At 34.3% G+C, this 21,423-nt stretch overlaps 1 protein-coding gene across 1 annotated transcript in view; it reads left to right on the forward strand.

The window, feature by feature from the left end:
* EYS (EGF-like photoreceptor maintenance factor) overlaps positions 1-21,423 on the forward strand; it is a 789,024-nt gene that overhangs the window by 531,132 nt on the left and 236,469 nt on the right. The window contains exons 33-35 of the mRNA XM_088162233.1: positions 2,457-2,647; positions 4,351-4,442; positions 20,157-20,307. Coding sequence (XP_088018359.1) covers positions 2,457-2,647; positions 4,351-4,442; positions 20,157-20,307 — 434 coding nt within the window. The remainder of the gene's footprint in view (positions 1-2,456; positions 2,648-4,350; positions 4,443-20,156; positions 20,308-21,423) is intronic.

Raw genomic sequence — 21,423 nt, forward strand, 5'->3', positions numbered from 1 at the left:
TTGAAGTAGCATGTTTTTATGGGTTTTTGCAGAAACCTGGAGCCTGCTAAATATTGTTCAGTTCTTTCTCTCATTAACTCTTTCCATATTTGCGGACACAGAACAATTGCAGCAATTTTACTGCAGATGATTTATTTTAAAACTTTTCTGTTAAGCAGCGCAAACGCATTTCCCAGAAGAAGCCAAACCAGCCTCAAATCTGTGAACTAGTGGAGTGCATTGTCTTGCCGGGCATCATCAATTGTTATCATATGAAGATGGAAAGAAATGGCTGCTGGTCAGAATAAAGTAACAAGTTTTCTCTACAGCGCTCTGTGCGCTTGCTACAATTACGTAGAGAAAGCTAAGGGTAGATGCCACTAGCTTGTGCTTGTTTGGTCTTCCTTGAATTTTAGTAGATAATTCAATCTGGCCTCAGTTATCAGAGTTAAATTATAGATTCAGAAATCGTGAATAAACTGTTCCTGCACCTACCTTTTATTTTATTTTCTTTTTTTTTGGTCTATGACTACAGATTTCACTCTTCTGTGAGATATAGGGTCTCAAATGCTTTGTGCTAGCCAATCTCTGAAGAGCTGACATAGTTTTGACCTGTTCTTACATGTCAACTTTATTATACGCTGAACAATGTGGTAAAGAAAAACAACTGAACGATAGAAACAACCCACCTCCAAAACATTGAGAAGGTAGCAGAAGGATTTAGGACTTCAGGAAGGGGATGTTGTGTGCAAATTTGCTATCTTTTAGCCAAGCTGATCTCCTAAATGGATCAAGAAAAAGAGATGGTTAGATACCAGACTTTCATGAGCGTGGGGATAACTGAGTGGTTCCTTGGGATAAGCAAAGCCTATTCAGGGGCAATTCAGGGCAAAAAGAGTGAGAGGAAGATTTAGAGCTCAGTGGCTAGCTCAGGAAGGAAAACTAACAAGGGTTAGGGATTGGCAATAATTCTCTAAAGCCTTTTCTTTGAGAAATTGTCCTCTCTATAAAATGTAAAAAGCATTCTGTACAAATTTTTAAATTAAATATTCTGAAATTTACACCTATAAGCCTATAGTTCAAAAAAGAATTTTTAAGGATTAGATACATTTAAAACGGTAAAATCTCTTTTATTGCAGCACTGGTTATTGATTGGTATTGCTTGAAATTTATGGTTTATTTTACTGCATGTTAAATGTATGCATATGTTGATGATTCTTGTATAGTACTGAGAATTTAAGAGTTTTGTTTGAGTTTTGACCGCAGTGACTCTGACTTTGTAAATAGGTTTATGCAAAGTTGTGAAAGGATAAAATTCAACTCTAACAGTGATTCACAAAAGTTCAATAGCAACAGTTTTGGATTTATCTCAGTATCATTTTTGTTCCGAATTTCAGCATATACAGTGAGGTATTTGCAATTGGAGTTGTCACAACAGAGTAAAATGTTACCTATTTTGGAAAATAAGAAGAGATCTGTGACCTTCAACGATACTCTAAATCCCTGTAGAGATGATTGACTGAAATTTGATGGAAAGGGAAGGGAAGGGAAGGGAAGGGAAGGGAAGGGAAGGGAAGGGAAGGGAAGGGAAGGGAAGGGAAGGGAAGGGAAGGGAAGGGAAGGGAAGGGAAGGGAAGGGAAGGGAAGGGAAGGGAAGGGAAGGGAAGGGAAGGGAAGGGAAGGGAAGGGAAGGGAAGGGAAGGGAAGGGAAGGGAAGGGAAGGGAAGGGAAGGGAAGGGAAGGGAAGGGAAGGGAAGGGAAGGGAGCAGAAAAAGTATAGGAAGGGAGCAGGGAAAGGAAAGACAAGAAGAAAGAAGGGGACAGGAAGAAATAAAAAATCCAAAGAAGCCCCTTTTAAGTGTAGTCATATGTCATCTGATGGACTTGAAGCCGTGTATTTACATACCTTTTCTATTTATATAAAAGTTGCATCTGCCCTTGCCAGGTATTGCACAGGGTGCTGAATGTTAAGGGGTTTAGAGATAAATCAGACAAGCTGGATGTAGACCCAAGGGAAATTTTCAGCTTTCACCCTGGCGCCACAAAATAGTTGATATATTTTAAAATGCCAACTTCATAATTAGGTTGTAGAATGTCTTCCTTCCTGTCTATACTGAGTAGTTTCTGTAAAGACTTCAAACACATTCATTCTTGCACCTAGGTTTGATGAGAAAACCTAACTTTGAAAAAAAATGTTGAGCCAAAGCTGCTAGATATGTGTCAGGTCTTCCATCTTTGTAGCCTAGTCTTTCAGGGATTGATCTATATGCTTGCTTAATATAATTCGACCAAAACCTTTATGTCTAGTTTTATAAACTCTCAGTATTAACCTTTGACAGAAGACAACTAATATAATTGTTCAGATTCATGTCTGAATAAACAATTATGCTATATCTTTGCTACCACTACCAGAATAAGAGAATGTGAAGAAGAAAAATGTCTTTATATCCTTACATGTCTCAAAATTCTATTCACAGATTTTAGTTATGCTCGCTACTCTGGTGATTCTTACCTGGAATTTCAAGGCTTATATTTGAACATGCAAAATTTCATCCACCTGGAATTTAAGACCTATAGTCCTCAGGGACTTCTCCTAAATATTGAACACAGCCCAGAAAAATTACGACGTTTTTTAATTCGGCTTGTCATCAATAATGGTACTTTGCAGGTAAGGCATAAAAATCTCCCACTGAAGGAAAAGTAAATAAAAGTTAGAATCTGTAAAAATTTTAATATTTTTTTCCTTATCTTACTGTAGAAGGTAGTAAATGAAGCTACAGAAATCATTGACATCTTCAGTAATTTAAGGAAAAGAATTGTCAAACTTGCTGTCTGTTAAATTCAATTCTTGGCTAATATGATCAATACAACTCGCAAAAGTAAACATTAAAACACAAAAACAAAAATGTAGGTTTTGTCTTTACATGTGGTACAAATTACGTTATTGTATTTTATATCTAAACTAACTGAACTTCCTCATGTGGAACTTCATTAAAATTGTCATAAGGAAGGCTTATGACAGGCATAGACATAGAAATTGAGTGAATTGTCATAGGAAATTTTACCATGTTAGGGAATAGAGGGTGTCTTTTTTACCATGTATCTCTAAGTAGAAACCTTTCTCTTCATCTATTATTTAAATCAGAGTTCCACAGGATCAGGAAAAAATATTTCTTTGGCTTTTGTGGACACTAACTAGGAAAATATTTGTTTATAAACTTTAAAGATTAAAGTGCGTCTCATGGTATATCTTTACCTACCACCATTTTTTCCATCTTTTCTGAGGAAGAAATAAAACTAGAGCTTTATGAAAAGATAGGCAGATGCTAAAGAGGCTATAAAAAGATATTAAAAGAAAAGTTACTTCTCTCATAACTTATCTCCGTTTTCCTGCTAAAAGTTTCCCAAAGTACCTGTAATTATATTCTTTTGTAAGAACTGTGAAATTGTCTGCTCAAAATAGCATTTTTTATTATATTTGCCTTCATGTTTAAAGACCATGGCCATACTAAATATATATATAAACTGAAGAGAAACAAAAAAGAAAATTATCTTTTATTTTGTTATATTGTGATTTTTTTGTCCTTCATTATATTGTGATTATATTTTTCCAGAAAAAAAATGAGATTAGTCATGGGCAGAAATTTATGGAAGGTTTAGAAAATGTCGATGGCTTTAAGTTCTTCTTACTTGTATTCATGGTAAAGTAATGATGCAGAAAAATATTTTTCTAACATATCATAAGCATCATAAAATATGAAAGTACTTTAATTGACACAAATCTATTCAGAGATCCCAGTGTGCCATGTTAAAACTAATTGAATTCACTTAGTCATTCACAAAGCTGGTCAATTAAATGTAGATTTAAAGCCCAATGAACAAATGGTTCTAAGCTCACAATCAAGCTACAATTACAAGTAGACAAACCATGAAATCAAGTGCTTGTTCACATTAGTATAGGAAATTAAATGGTGCTCCAAAATGCTCAAGCCTGCATGCTACATTACGTGTTTGGAAGTGTAAGGAAGCCATAAAATGGTGAGTAAAATTCACCCGTGGCCAGTGTTAATTTCAGATGGGTTGCAGATGATCGACTTCTTTGCAAATCAGACCCATAATATCTGATTGTGCAATACACAAAGATTAAAGCATTTTCCTGCAGGTTAGGAAGCATATATGTGTACTTGTATATTTCTGGTACAATAGGCTTCCTTATGCAGAATTTTTAATGAAACCTTAATTTCCCTTGATACACATGACAGCCTTCAGGTTTTTTTTTTAATCATTTATTATTTTAAAATTCAAGTTTCTATGCCTGAAACTGTTTAAATATTAAAAATAATTTAATTAAAACCTTTTCTTACTCTGTAGTACCAGTATTTATGTGATGAAGCAGCAGAAGTCAAAAATATCACTACCACTGCTAGAGTGGATGATGGACACTGGTATAATGTACAAATTAGGTAAGTTTTCTGTTGTCTTTTTTATCTTGTTTCTAATAACATATAGCTTGGACAGTTAGTAAATTTCACAGATATTATAACTCATTAACTATGATACCTGAACATGTACAGTAAAATCCTGTTATGGCTGTCTGCATCCTTGGAAAGAATGTTTAGAATTACAGTTGGACAGTGCTCATCACATCCCTAATGTGCTTAGTGGAAATAGATTTATTCTCATTGAAATAATTTACTATAGCATACATAAACATTCAGTCAGGCAAGATGCTGCACAGTAGCTCCAAGCTGCTCAATCCAGGAAATTGTTGAATTTTCAGCAATTACAGTGTGACTCATAGAAATAGCTTGGAAAATAAATAGATAGGCAGAAGCAGCACCATGGCTTTCATTGCTGTCACTGACTTGCAACTCATAATAAGCTATATTATTTATTTAAAAGTAACAATACTTGCAACTGAAGGAGAATAAAATGAAAAGAAAATTAGGTAGGAAAATGGAGTAGGTAGTAGGCTTTCCATGGTTTTTGTACATATATCTATCTAATGACCAAATGTGCATGCTCATAGAATCATCAGCCTTGGAAGTGAAAGTTTTGGGTTCACTTTATAGGAAAGTTAGGCACCTAGTGCGTTCTCTGGGTGCCTAGTTTTTATCAGGTAGCTTAAAATAGGTCCAGTTATCTTGTCCAGCAAGAAGAAAGCAAGCTAGCTGTCTGCTTGTCTCTCAGGAGTAAGTTAGTCCTTAAAAAGTTTGTTAAGGCATGCAGAAGAAACAAAAACTTTTTACTGGGATAGTCCTTTTATAGCTATATCTGTCCAACATTGTTAAATGAAGAACTTTTGCAGGGGAACACTGTCTCTGTTTCCTTCTATGGGAAATGTAGTGGAATGTAAATCTATTATACTGTACCTTTCTGCCTCAGCTGTGGCAGTGAGTACTCAGTGGAGAGAATCAAAATTTGTTATTGTATTTTAATCACCATTGCTATGATAATTTTTTCCAGCAAATTAAACCACACTCATGGTCGGGACCACACAGTAACATACACAAATTAATGCAAGAAACAAAAACCAGTAATCCACTGGGGTTGTGCTTATCACCCAGAAAGGAACATCATAAACCAAGCCATGGTAATGGAAGCTAAAAGCAAGTGTAAGCTTCTCTATGACCAGGTAGAAATAGAACACAGTACCTCTATGACACCGATAAAAGTGAAATTCTCTAAAATCTAATAACATACGGAGTTCTGTTTATTTCCTGATTATAGCTCTCTCTCCATATCAAAATAGAGAAAATAAATTGGAAAGTAGTTTTTAGAGAAGAGATATAAAGATGATAAAATCATTAAGCAGCTTTTATATGAAAAAAAGATTAATACTCACTCTGTAAGACCATTAAAGACAACTGAGAGGATCCCAAAGAAGACAAATCCCAAGAGACACAGAAATGGGATAAGGAATGGAGACATACAATTTCTAGTTACTTAGATAGTTAAAACCCATTAGAATTCAATTGTTATTCCTTTGTTGTTCATTTTAAGTAAGATTTAAGATCCTGAAAACAGCAAAAGTATGAATACCTGAACCCTCAGTAATGTAGAAATCTCTACTAAAACAGCTTTTCCCCTGGCACTGAAGCATTCAAACTGCCATGGCACTGTAATCCCTCAGATATCCACTAATTACTTTGATGTGAATACACTTGTTCTATGCATTTTCCCCCTATTCCATCATGCAGAAATTAATTTGAGTCTCTACATCAGCCCATGACAATAACCCATGATGAAAGAAGACCAACCTAATCTCTATATTTTGCTTTTCCTTTTGAGCCTACAAAGAAAGGAACTTCCTTTCATTTGTGGGAAATTATTTCAGGACAGCTCAGGAAATGGGCCATGCTTATTTGTCCGGCCAAAAAAGAAGTTATGCATACCTTTATGGGATTTATGGGATTCAGGCTAGTTACAGAGCAATTAATAATTAATCATTCCACTCGCTTTAGAAGACTGGAAATAGTTCTGGACATTGTATTAAGATGACATTCTGCAGATGACACCAAGTCGTGTGTGAGTGTTGGTTGACTGGAGGGTAAGAAAGCTCTGCAGAGGGATCTGGGATCACTGAATCCATGGATCAAGGCCAAGTGTGTGAATCTTATGAGAAGCGGCTGAGGGGGCTGGGGCCATTTAGCTGGGAGAAAAAGAGGCTGAAGGGAGATCTTATAGTTCTCTACAACTCCCTGAAAAGTGGCTATAGTGAGGTGGAGGTCAGTCTCTACCCTCAATAAACAAGAATTCAAACAAGAGGAAATGGCTTCAAGTTGCACCAGGGGAGGTTTAGGTTGGATATTTGGAAAAAAAATCTTCACAGAAAGGGTTGTGAAACACTGAAAGAGGTTGCACAGGTAAGTGGATGAGTCACCGTTGCTGGTTGATTTAAAAATCATGTAGACATGGCAGTTAGGGCTATAACTTGGTGTTGGACTTGGCAATTCTGGTTTAACAGTTGATCCTGATGGTCTTAAAGACCTTTTCCAACTCAAACAATGTTGTGATTCTATGATTCTAAGATTCAAAATCTTAATGAAGTAGATGTCAGAAAGATTTGGAGTTGCTTCTCACTGTCACTTCATACATTTTCACATGTGCTTGAGTTAATTATAAAGTATATATCCTGTATATGTATATATATATATATGCTTTACTTTTTTTACTTTATTGAAATTTAAATATATATCATTGACAGTTAAGTTTGATAGTCAGTCTTGAAATATATGTTGTTTTATGAAATTACTATTTCATTTAATCAACTGCGTTGTAATACAGCAAAATAAAGCTTAAAATAACTGATGAAAAATTGCTGCAACTTATTCAGCAACTTTCGAGAGGCTTGCAAACATTTAATCTTCTCAGAACTGATTTTCTGTGAAATAAATAAGTTAAGTTTTGAACACTGTTATCTGGGAAACTAGTGAAGTTAAATGGGAATGTAGGAGATACTGCATATTGTAACAGTAGATATGCACACGGGATTTTCTTTGTTGTGCATATGTTAGGCATTATGAACAGACATTATGAATAATAACAAAAAAATTTGAAAGAAAATGCTTATTTTTATTATTTAATGTAATTCTAATTGTTTGGAGCTCTTTGATGTAGTCCTGTCATGGAAAGGATTTTGTCTTTTCAATTCAGGAAAAGCAATGCATTTCAGCTGCTGAAGATAAGCCATCTTCAAAGAGCATGCTGCCTCTAAAATATCATATTAAATGAAAGTAGACTTAAAAGTAATAAGTGCTGTTAAATACAAGTTTAAGAACAGTGAATCATAAATGGTGATAGTATCTTCCTTTTCTGCTTATAGGAGAACATTTTACTGCTTAGTTTATCCCCCAGAAAGAATTCCTCGTGTGAATAAAAGAAATGTCACACCATCTAATGTTTACAAATAAACGTGCATATTACTGCCAGACAATGTCCTTTATCCAGTTCTCTTGGTTCACCACCATATTCATGCTGAAAGAAAAATAGCAGCATTGTTGAGGTACATTTTTCATGATGATGGAATATTGTGACTACAAAAGGTGCAATAACTTAATAAATTTTGGTACAATATAAGGACTGTATTTGCTTCAAAATCTGAGATATCTTGGATAATCTGGGTTAGGATATAACTTTTTGTGTCAGATTAATCTAATTTGTGGCACTGGCTGCTAAAACCAACATGTTGCCAAGCTTTGCCTCAGAGCAGTGCCTGACAGTCCCATTTCATGTGTGAACTACTGTAATTGTGTACTTTTAATACAACTTCATTGCAGCTGTTTCACGCACATTTCTGACTACTGTTTTGGTTTTCTTAAGAATGTTAGCAGGGAAGTGAGTGAACTGCAGTGAAAAATGGATATGGGCAATACTCCACAGGGATTGGATTACTGCAGGATATTATGAAGGGAAGGAAATCTTAGACTCAAGCACTGGAAGGTTTACATATTTGGTTTTGCAGTGAAGATACAATTTTCTTACTGGCAATGCAGAGGATGTTCGACCACAGTCTTCTCATTCCAGCCTTTAGAAAACTGCTTCCATTAACTGCTTCAGGATTTTTCTTCTTCAATCTTTGTCATGAAAACAAGTTGATAAAATAATATGTATTGCAGAAACAAACCAAACTGCAGCAGCAATATTAGAAATTTGCCTTTTCGTGGCCCAATATTGTCCATTTCAGTACTGCTAAAAATAGTTTCTTCAATTATATGAAAAATATTTTAAATTTTAATTTTAGTCTCAGATCATAATTGTCAATAGTTTTAGCAAATTTGTCCACTTACAAATTGATTATGCAGTAGATGTCATGAATGTAACTTCATTTTCTATTATGAGTGTACCCACTTTGAAATTTTTTTAATTGTCTGATATCATTAGGATTAAAACCTGGTGTAGGTGCTCCATCGAAACTGACTGCAGAATCTGGCAATTGCCTTTCAAAGAGTGTTTTATTCCTCTCCTTTAACTCCTAATGTCTGTAATTTGAGCTTTGCACTAATTACCTATAGGACTTTTAATGACTGATTGTCTTGCTTTTGAGATGTAAAATTTTTTTGATTCCTCTAGTCAGAAAAAGATCTTTCTAATCATGCCAAAATGCAGCATATGCTCACTCAGGAGCTGGTATATTGCTTGGTTTTGACAGCTTTTTATGAGAGTCTGAGATAATCCATATGGTACAAAGTATGCTGTATTTATTATCCTTCACAACATGCTACAAACCTCATATTTTCCCTAGGGCTTTTAGGCAGGTAAGATAAGCATATGATAGATAAAGTGGGTAGCAAATCCTGCAGATGCTTGTCTGTTTTGCTTGTCTTTGGTTCTTACTGTTTCACTTTTATTATAAATTCCTACTTTTATTTTATCACAAAGGTGCAGAACTTTGACCTTCATTTTTAGCATAACAGCAAATGGGTGAAGAAGTCACTCATCTGTTGTTTAATGCACCATGTAAATGTCATATACTCTGCTTAATGAAAATATGCTTAATGGTCCATATCCTCAAAAACCAGTGTAAGTCAAAAGATATGATTAGCAATTGCTGCTCTTTAGTTAGAGAACTGTATTTAATATTTATATAATGCAGTGGTAAATATATTCTTGATATAAAATAGCTTCAGGATCTTTTAATTTCCTTCACCTCTCCCAAGAAAGCTGTCAATGGACTTGCATCAGCTGCAAGAAGTTTAAGTACGTGAACCCAGCAGGGTTTAGCTTGTTTTATATTTGTTATCAATACAAAAAATATAGGAAGTTGCAGGACCTCTAAACTGGCCATTGACAGGGTCCTCACAAACATACTTTCTTAGCCACAGTTGTGCTGGTCTTTTTTGTCAGTCCCTCCTAAAGTGCCTAGTGTAAAACTAGGGATGAATGAAATGCAAGTGCTGACTCATCTAATAATTTCTAATTTTTATATGGTCTGAAACTTTTCCCAGATCAGTGGAGCTTACTTGGAAAAAGTACATTATTATACTTATTCCAATTTATTTATGGTGTATTAACCCCAGTAATAAAGTGACATTTGTATTTTCTTAATTTCGCTGTATGTTAAGTCCTAAGTAGGTTATATCTGCTACTTAATGTCCAATATGCATTGCAGAGATGCTAAGTCGTGGAAAACAAACTGGCTTGAGAATATAGTTTAGAAATACAGACATTTTCATTTAATATGGAATGAAAATAATTAAAATGTTGGAAATATTGATACTGATGTCAAGACCTGGATTTGTAAAGTGGAAAATAGGAATAAGCTGATCATGAAGTATGAAGAAAATTGGAAGGATTCTTTCTTCATTTTGATTTGGGGATTTTGGACAAAGATAAAGAAATTTAATGTCAAATACATATGATAACTATCACTATCACACAGACGAGCAGGGAAAATTAACAATATCCCCAAAATGGGTAGTATGAAATACTTGTGAAAGGAAAAAGATACTAACTTTGTAACAGCACAGATTGACTATTGGCACAAGTAGCTCAAAAAGTGGACAACTAATTTCTGAGGGCTGAAGATTTCTGTTACACAGTGATACTATTACTGCCCACTAGCAGAGCATTACAGTACCACAGAAATGGTAATGCTGGACTGAAGCAACAGAATCAAAGGAGATTCTGCTTTACGAACTGTGAAACTGAAGCCAAATAAGAACCAAAAAACACTAAATAGAGGAAAAATTTTGAAATCTTGCTAGTCAGAATATATGTGTTTTCCAGTTAATTCTGCTAATGTGCACAATACAGTTAGAGAGAATTAATTTGATTAATTCGATTTTAATCCTGTCACAGATAAGTAGAGGAGGAATCAAGCCAATAATATTCCCTCCTGTGACTAATTCTATTTTTTACTTTATCTCATAAGTACTTTATAATTTAAATGTACTTTACATGTATCTTTCTATTTGGGAGCTGGGGTTGTTTAGCTGCAGGAAAAGGAGTTCAGAGGAAAGGAGGTTGTAGCCAGGTGAGGTCAGTCCCTTCTCTCAAGTAACAAGAGAGGAAATGGCCTCAAATTGCACCAGGGGAAGTTTATGTTGGATATTAGGAAAAATTTCTTCGTAATATTGGTTGTTAAGCATTGGAAAAGGCTGCCAAAAGAAATGGTTGAGTCACCGTCACTGGAGATAATTTTTAAAAATTTAGAGATGGCACTTAGGAACATGGTTTACTGATGAACTTTGCAATATTAGATGAATGGTTTGACTGGGTGATCTTAGAGGTCTTTTCCAGCCTTAATTACTGTATTATTCTATGATAATTCTCCCTTTTTAATGAGTTAGAGTACTGTTTAAATAATGACTCTGTAGATGCTAGAGAGCAATAGCAGCATCTCACTAAAAAACACAGATAAGAAAACTGATCCATACATAAGTTGAATAGAAGAATGCATCTATTATATCTGCTGCTGGAAAATTATTAAAGAAAGAGATAATCTATGAGTTTATATTTACCTAGTTTCCTTTGTGAATGAGCATAGATTTCTGCAGCTGAAGATTATTTTTGTACACAAATACCAAAAATAAATTTCAAGTAAAGTGCATCACTGCAGTCATGTTCTATTAATCTTAGATATTTTTAAAATACCAGTTAGGCTGATTTTTTTTTTTTTTAGAGAACATCTTGAACTTTGATAGTAGACCTACTGTACCACAACTAAGGGTTTTGCTATTCTTTGAAGTGTCTTTATTGTGAAAAACAAAACTATATTTTCATTCTAGATTCAGAAATTGTTTGTTGGGCTTTTTTTCCTTACTAGAAATTTCCTTTCTTTGTCTATCTTTATTATTAAAAGCAAAGAAACAACTTGTTTCTCTTTCTGACTGCTGCATATCACCAAATGCTCTATCTGTTATTGTCTAAACAGTTGATCTATTTGCTGTATTTCCTCAGGACATGTCTTTAGCTGGTTCCCTGTTTAAGAGTATTTAAATCCTGTTCTATCCCATGTGATCTATACAATAATTCTTAACTCTATTGTTCATATTATTAATTTCACAGAGCATTCAAAAATTTCTTATCAGAATAACTGAAATTGCGATTTTTTAAAATAAAGTAGCAATATTACCAACTGAATTTTAAAATAAATTTTAAATATGTTTTTCCTTATAAAAAGTACTAGAATGCAACAGTATCCTGTTTCTGAATGGATTTTGGTTTTTGGAAATCTGACCTAACATATATAATACACACAATCTAATATTTCCTTTCACACACTTAAATGCATTGAGGCCTTTGATTTTCTAATCTAAGTGATTTTAAGAACTCAGGCTTTCACATGTGATATAAATATATTTTATACATTACATGCATATTTATAAGGAGTAAATATACTAGCTATCATTAAGGAAGCTTAGTGAAGAAAGAAACACTGTAGGTTTTAAAAAACATTTTATAGAACTTCATTTTCTCTCTATGGATGAACATATGACATGATTTGAACACAACAGCATAAGGTAATATAAGCTACCATTTTTATCTAAGATAAAATTTCTAAAATTTCTTGGATTTAGATTTTCAGGCCACAAGGGAACATTTATTTGACCACCAAGGGACCACTAATTTGACCTTTTCTATATCTTAAGTGATCAATATTTTGTTTGAAGTCTAAGAAAAACATAGACTTCAGTTAATCAAGCCCTTCTATTAAATATTTTCCTAAGATACACTTACTGTGGTCACATCTTCCTAAACCCACAGCATTGGTGGGCAGTTTATGTATGCAGATCATTCTGTCTGGCAAACTTCAGCCAATACTTCAGTAAAAAGCTGAAAATAAAAGGTGGGTAAAGATTCCCTTCTGACCCTGCTAACCCTATGCCTCAAGTATTGAGGTAATGCTCAGGACTGAGCCAGCAGCACAGACATATAAGAGGTGTAATTCACTCTCACCTCAAAGATCTTTTTGTCTGCTAGATACCCTTTCACCACTCTGTTATTTGAGACATGTCTGGAAAACAGAAATGAAAATAATTAGATGGTTATGTAGTGGGAGAAAAATGCTGATAGGAACTGCACATTTCATCCAGAAACCTGAAGACATACATTTTTATTAAAGTCATTTTACTGCAGCAGATATGAGGCAGCATGAGTATTTGAAAGATGATGCAAGCAATCCTTTTCTCTACTGAATAAAGCTGGATATGCAAAGAACAGGACAAGCAGTACAGCAGTCTTGTTTACTCAGACACTGCTGTGTGAATTCTGTACACTCTAACTCCTACTTAGCAAGAAGGAAGCTGGCTTTCTGCTTTATCCCACATGAATCCCTTTCAGTCAGAATTATCTGGAGGCAGGAAGACTGCACCTCTTCTGAAAGCAAATAAGCTTTTTCTCCCTGAAGGGCAGGAGGGAGCTTGCAGAGTCTGCAGCAGCAGCACAGACAGAAAATTCTGAAAAAAAAGAAAACTGAGTCTGCCTGCTATAGGCGGCAAGCAATAAGGTGAGCCTTGTAAGGCCATGCAAAGAAGATTTTGTTTAGGACCAAATGTATCTAGCAGAAAATTTATTTCAGATAGAGAATAATTTTGGTTTCAAGGTTTTTATTTAATCATACTTTATTGCTACATTTTCATTATTAAAAAAAATTAACCTTTTAAGAATCTAGTTATGAGCTAAATGAAGTCTATCCTTACAGAACGGGATCATGTCTTTTTGGATAAGTTACTCTAACAAAAGGGAGACAACTCAGAGTACCTTCAAAGGGACACTTTTGGCCTCAAAAGGCTTGGACTTTTTTCCATGTTTAAACCACTATTCTTCTTCTTTCTTTGTTTGGCTATTGACTCATGTCTCCAGGGCTCATATAAGGTTCTTTGCCTAAGCTGCCATTCAAAGCACACCTTTAACTGTATAAGATGCCAGTGATATTATCCAAGCTCCAAGACATTTACTGTATATATGCACAGCCCTCCACTAACTTCAGAATTTCTTTAAAACGCTAGCTTGAAGTTTGTCTTCTTAAAATGATCAATTTAACTTTCTTTCAGAAACCAAATTTCTGCCAGTAAACAATCATGGGGTTACACTGCTGATGCTACAGGCTGATACTCCTTTTGAGCTGTGTAGGAAAGATCTTGGTCCTGCATTGCCAGGCATTGCACAACACCTTTTGCTATTCTGAAGTCACTACAGAAATACTTTATTTGTTTAGCAAGAATTAAGATTTCACAGAGAAAGGAATAGTGGAAATGGATTATACCTAGAAATTATGTCAGAGATACTTGACATTCATATCTTTTGTATCTTGTATTTAGTTTCCAGAAATTGGGAATAATGAAATCAGAATTTCTGCTTACATAGCTGTCTGAGTACAGGAAAAAAAACCCACCCTGCACGGATCAAGTCTTCTACTAAAACAAAAGTTTAAAACTTATGGCATTTTTTTCAGCTAAGCAATATTATTTTATTTTGCCTCAATGCAATATTAAAAAAATAATAATCTAAATTGAAATCAAAACCCATTATGAAATCAAAGCTCAAGATGTTGCACTTATTTTTTAATTTTCCAGAGTGGAAAATTAAAAGAGTGGCTATTTTTCACAAACCTCTTACGAATTAGCAGAGAATAAGCAACTTCCTTTTCCTAGTAATGTCATTGAACACAATGTATTTAATTATACTAAATTGATCCTAATAACAGTTAATAGTGATATAATACCACCAATTAGTTTGACATAAACTGTTGTTTTACAACCTCTTAAAGATAAAGGCTTACTTAGTCATGCTACATCTTGGGTACAAATCATATTCTACACGTTCTCAGAACTCTACCTTAAAGCACATACTCAGACAGTAAAATTCAAAATCATGCAAGTGACAAATCTGTGGTATATTGTGATGTTTTCCTTCTCTGATTGCTAACTAAAAAAAAAAAAAAAGGCGAAAAATGCTTCTGTCATAGATTTAGATCTCAAAAGAAATCATTAATGTCTCATAAGAATTAAAATTTTCTATTTTATCTTCTGAAGCAGCTCATCACAGGGACAGAAACATAAAAACAGTAAAATAGGACTCTAATAACAGGCCAATAACAATATATCAGGCTTTGTTCTGTATTATTTTCTATGGAACATCAAAGGGTACTTATGGATATTAAAAGTGAATTCAGTGTTGTGTGGCTGCTTTGGCCACATGTCAAAAGCATTGAACTTCTATTAAGGAGAACACAGATAAGGTATGGAGATCAGAAATAATGTTGGCCTGCAGAGCTGATGTGACTATGAATTCCCACAGTGTAACTATTTTTTTTAATTAAAAACAGTCTTTAAAATTCACTCTAAATTACAGTGTTGCAAATCTTAATCCAATTCCAAACTTTCTGCTGTCTGAATACTTGAATACAGTACTCTCATTTGTGCCAAACTTCTCCCTAAGTGACACTTACATCTACAACAACTTTAAATAAGTGCATATAGTTTTCTATGTTTAATTTCTGTAGGTAGTAGTATGATACGAGCACCAAGAAACTAGAAGCAGGAAACTTCAAAGACAGAAAGGGCCAGAGGAATAGATAGTTGTTTTTTCTTTAGTTATATCTATCGTAGTAAATTAAACTAAAATCTGAAGGTTAGTCTCTGGACTGAGGCCAACTGGCAATTCTGAGGTCATGTCTATAAAAATTTTAATGGTAAATAGTTTGGTAAGGTGAGTTTGAAATGATTTCTGAATTGCAGTAACCAGTGAACTTCATAAATTTCAAAATTGAGGATAATATCTAACTTCCATAGTAAGTGTAACAGAAACAGTGATGACTTTGTAAAAATACAGATGATTCCATCAGAATCAGAGTTTGAACTTAAGTTGTGGACTTAAGTGTAGCAGTGCAAGCGTAACTTCTGTGAAAAGAATAGGGGGTACTATCTTTATTTACTTCTTAGGATATGAAATAAAGTTCATTTCCTCCCTCCCTTGTATTATTCGAGAAGTTTGCATCATTAGCTTCATTGTTCTTATTTGTTTAGTTATATCACAGTTAAATCTAAGACCAGACCAAAAAGTTAATTCTAAGACCAGACCAAGAAATTAGCTTCAGGCCCAGGAAGTATGATATCAGAGAAATGAGAAAAAGCATGTTGTTGACTAATTAGTCCATCTGCAACATGGAAGTGTGTGTTTCCTGGTGTCTCAGTAGGGAAAAGTCAGCACCCACAGTCTAAAATTATGCATTTTACTGCAGAGTGAAAATGCAATGACTGTGAGTGAACTGATATATATCCTATCTAGATAAATGTACTGCTGGTAATAAGAGATTCTGTCCTATTCTATAAATGTTATTAGTATGGAATTGCTGAGGTTTATTTTTTGCTGAAGGAAGTTGTCTTAGAATCGTAGAATTTTAGGTTATTTTGGGCCAAAAGGGACTTCAGGAGGTCTTTGGCCCAACCTCCTGCTCAAAGTAGGGCCAGCCAAGGTCAGAACAGGTTGCTCAGTGCTTTATTCATCAGATTTTGAAAACCTCCAACACTGAAACCTGCAGAACTTTCTGAATAGAGAGGTCCAGATGTTCCATTTCTAAAGTTGCCTCAAACACCCTTGAAAAGCCATAAGATTTCAAAACCAGTGCTAGGTCAAAATTGATCCAACCTTTTAAATGTGCATTGAGAAAAAGTTTCTCTTGATTGTAGTGACAGTTGGCTTAATGTTTTGTCATAATTTTGCAAAATAAGTATTCTACTGCAAGGAAGAGTTTGAGTATTATCATAAAAAATGTAAAACATACAGATACTGAGTGAAAAACAAGTTGTGTTTTATTAAGCTAAGAAATCTGTAAATAATAACTAAATATAATGAAAGTGAAATATACTCTTAGCTTTAATTAAATAATTGTCTTCAATACAGATGGGGAAAGTAGGGATTATTGTTTTATAATATATGATAAAACTTCTTTACTTCTGGTGGTTCACAACTCATCTTTGGTATAGATGTTTTAAATATATTGTTACTTTTTTTTTTTTTTTAATAGACTGAATGCTAATATTACAACTTATAGTTGTAATACCAATTCAATGGTATTAGTGAATTATTTATTGTTTTTTACCGTGGCCACATTCAAGTGAAATTTCTACAGCCAGGTGAAAGTTTCAATCTTGTTTCTAGAACAAAAAATTTCCCTTTTCTATCAACAAAAAACAGCTGAAGAATTTTTATTCCCAGCAAGGCTGCACAGCATAACTGACACAATACTTTTTCTGAGCATCCCCCTTTCCCTCCTCCTCTTCCATCATTTGTTTTGCTACTTTTTTACCATTTTATGATAATCCTGAAAATGTCATTTAAACATCAATGAAAAATGTCAGAAGGTAAAGACATTATGTAAAAGGACTTGAATTTTGTACAGACATTGCCATGTTTGGGACTGTTATATCAATAGTTATCAAATTATTGTCTGACCTTTCCATCGTTCTAACCCGCAAGGCATTGAGCAATGGATTTAGAACTCTTTAGACAGAATTCATCTTCAGGTCATAATTAATAGCCCAGTATTTAATCACTACATTTCTGTGATTACAAATGAGGGAACTGTGAACTATTACTGCTGGCTTGGACTGAGGCACAATTACTGTTAGCTTACCCAGCAAAAGTGCTTGAGAGTTGCTGTATGCATTTCCACATTTATAATTATGCAAAAAACCCTTGTCGTCTTACTTGACCTTTAAAGCGCCCAATGTGCTGATTGTAGAAAAAGTATTTTAAAAGCCTGATGGAAATTTCATAGAGCGCATATATGACCCAGTGATTGTATCATCAGCAAATGCTAAACAATAATGGTTTGAAGTCATTATTCTAATTTGGCCAGACCCTGCTAGATTCAATCAAACACAATCAGAGGTGCATGGCTGACATTCTAACAAGTTTTGGGCAAAGGTAACTCATGCTTTGAATTGTATTAACTTGTTTTCTGACACCAAATACTGGGAATTCATTTCAAAATATTCTTTTAATATATGCACACCAAAATACTTTTACATATCAATCATATAAGCTATTAAGGATAAGCTAAAAAATATGTCTAAAGCTAATGTGGAAAGAACTGCATCAATATGGTATTTGTGTGATAGAAGTATGTACATGGTCATGCAACTAGTTACAGCATTAACATCTCAAAATATGTAGAAGAAATAATAATTAAGAGAAAAACAGAAAAGAAGTTGTTTGAGCAGCTGTACTTTACTTAGCACATCTGTCAAATTGTTAAAAAGAAAAGTCTGGCAGTTCCTCCCTGATCCTCTTCCACTCCATCTTAAGAATTATGCTACATTAAAACAAGTCTGATTTAAAATATTTCTGAAATATTACTAACTTATTTTTTTTAATTATTATTCATGATTACACTATCATTTTATCAGGAAGAGAAGAGATTTTAGACATTTACAAAATCATAATTTTTTTCATTTGAAGTCTCACTCCCACTCTTTTCTGATATTATATATCCAAAATGTCATACTAGGTTCAAACAGTAGTAAAAATTTCTTGACCATTGCAAGTAGAGCTACAGAGAATGATTGTGCCAGTTTTACACATTATCAGCAACCTTCCATTGTAAGTCATTAATGAAAGAAGTATGCTACAGAACCTTGTGTGCATGCTTAGACATACAGCCATTGTATAATATCCAAAAAACATTCTAGGAAAAGACATTTCTTTCCTTGATTCTAGGTACATTTAACTCCTTTTTTGCATTCATATGAGGTATTAATTTTCAAGCTAAAAAAATTGAGAACAAAAAAAACCCCTATGAATCAATCCATTAAGATGCTAGTTTTCAGCCCACAGAATCCCCATTTTATTTCTCTTCTTCATTCTTAATTTTAGCGGCAAACCAAAATTTTTTATTCTCCACCTGAAGTTATTTGCCATAGGATGAACAGGTCATTTTGCATACACAAATATTTATAGGCCTTTCTGTAAATATGTATCACCATGTTTGCATATTGTTCTGTAAATATCTCAAAACAGAATTACATGGAAAACATAAAGAGCTGTTTGCAAATGTTACAAATGTTGCAAATGTTAGCTCTTAATTATGTCTGTCAAAAACACATAAGAGAACTGTATGAAATAATATGCTAGAATCCATATATTACTGTAAAACAGAATATAGTTAAGAAAACTTGAAATGTTGGTTTTTTGTATGAATTTTCAGAAGGCTTGCATTGTCAGAGATGAACTGGATTCGTACAATACCTACTGCATCCTACCCAGCTTGCTTATTCAGAGCTGTGGGTTGTTTGTTTGTTTGTTTTGTTTGGGGGTTTGGGGGTTTTGGGGGGTTTTTTGTATGCACTATTTTCACATAGATTTTTTGTGACACCCATATTACAAAGACACTTGGATAATTTTAAATATAAAGCTAATTGAACTCTGATTTGTTTCATGTACAGAGAGATGGATAGGCTGGAAGAAATTCCCCCATGAGAGACTGGTTTAGTTCTGATATTTCCTTATTGTGCTTTCCTACATGAAGATAAAGTGATTGCTGCCTGTTGGCTATTGGAATGCAAATGACCTTTACATCATTTTAAAAAATTGAAAGAAACCTAATTGCTTGCTTGGTACCTTCTGTTTGTTGTTGACAATTTATGCACGTTGTTAACAGCAACACTTTTAAGAGGGTATGTGAATGGGGGAGGGAAATGGGAATGTATGTATTAATTTCAGAGCCTAATATTACTGACTTCAGCTTTAGGAATGATGCTTTTGAAGATAAGTATTGCAGATTATTATAGTATCTCTGCACTTTCTAAAGTACAGCTTGTTTTAAATTGTTTTGTGGATTGTATTTCGTGTGTAAGATGAGAAAAAAGGATATTTAAAATAATTTCAGTTCATTTGATGTATTTTTTGCAAATTACAAAGTTTTCTTGTCATCATTAAAAACTGCCTAACTCTTTTTATTCAGACATTTGTGTGCGTTGGCTTTTATTAGCAATTAAACTGCCCAGATTTACAATATGGCTTCATTTTAATGGAATTTCAAACCCCAAAGACATGTCAACTTACAGCTTGTTAAACAGCTTCTTTTATATTTATAGTTCTATAATACAAAACAGATATTTACTTGATTTCCTTTCCTTGTTGGTTTAGTAACAGTCTAATTAATTTGTCAGTTAGACAGCAATGTAAACAATATATGGTGATAAAATGTGCCTATTTCTGAATTTATGCAGGCAAGGCATGGTACCATGTGAAGCAGAAATGTCAGTCCTGAAGTTACCTTCAAATACAAGTATAATTAGAAATTTCTGGTCCAGTTCTTATTGCCTTGAAACAGGATCCATATTTGTTGGTGGTTTGCCTCATCCTTATGCAGCAAAACAGGTATTTTTAAAATTTTTTTTAATTGTATTATTTTTAGGAGTGGCATATTTAATAAGATAGAACTGAAGATATTTTAATCATACAAAAAAAATTACAGCTTTTTGAGGGCTAGATCTAAGGAATGAGTGCGGTCTCTTGCAATATTGCTCATGTGTGGAACTTTGGTAAGTGAACAAAAAGGGCATTATGGTCTAAAGTCTGAAATCCTGTTTGTCTTGAGTAGGCAGAGTAAAGGAGCAAATATTATCATATTTAGAGGAGGTGCCTGTTACATCAGGTGCTAGTTCTATAAAGATGTGAAAAGTACAACTGCAATGGTTTCCAAAACAAAGGAGACTGTATGAGTGAGGAAATTCTGCAAAGAGAGCACAGGAGCTTGAATCTGTAGGGGTCTGTAGGCAGCCATGTACACGGGGATGAGAAGTAATATGCAGTGGGGCTTGCACAGAGACAGGGAAGAAGAATACCCACAGGGTCATGCAGAGAGTTGGAGACATGCAGATCATTATTCAGTGGCTCTTATGGAGGCTTTGGGGATAGAGTAGTCACATATACAGGTCACTTAGGTGATTTCCAATCTTTTTTTCCAAAGCAGCATGATTATAGTTAGCAATTCTATTCCAGTTTATGACACTCAAACTCTTCATGCTTACACAGATCAAAGGCCCAGGCCCTGTAATTCATTTGAGACTGGCACCATCCATGTAGGGCACACTCAGTCCAACTTCCAGCAGCATGGCCCCTGTACAGCAGAACTCTCAATGCAACTGGTTCAACCTTCCACATCTTGTCAGATGTGTAGTTATGGAGTGCAGCTCAGTATCTAAGGGGCTATTGTCATAGCTATGTACAATTTTTGTGCCTGTGACCTCACTAGTCATATAGTTCCAAGTTGGTCTCTGACTTTCACTTATCCAAAGCCAATCTGTGTTGCTACCTATTTAACTCTCTTGTCTTCCCAAATGTTCTTTCAGAATGCAAAACTGTTCACCATTACATAATAGAGACTGTCTGTGAGTGTTTGTGTTTTCCATGTTGTGAAACACATTAAACTGTTAGAACTGAATTGGTGTAGTGCAGGTCTCATTTATCTGAACAGGGATCTTTGGATTGATG

The sequence above is a fragment of the Sturnus vulgaris genome, chromosome 3 (genome assembly GCF_052056855.1).
Source record: "Sturnus vulgaris isolate bStuVul1 chromosome 3, bStuVul1.hap1, whole genome shotgun sequence".
NCBI lineage: Eukaryota > Metazoa > Chordata > Aves > Passeriformes > Sturnidae > Sturnus > Sturnus vulgaris.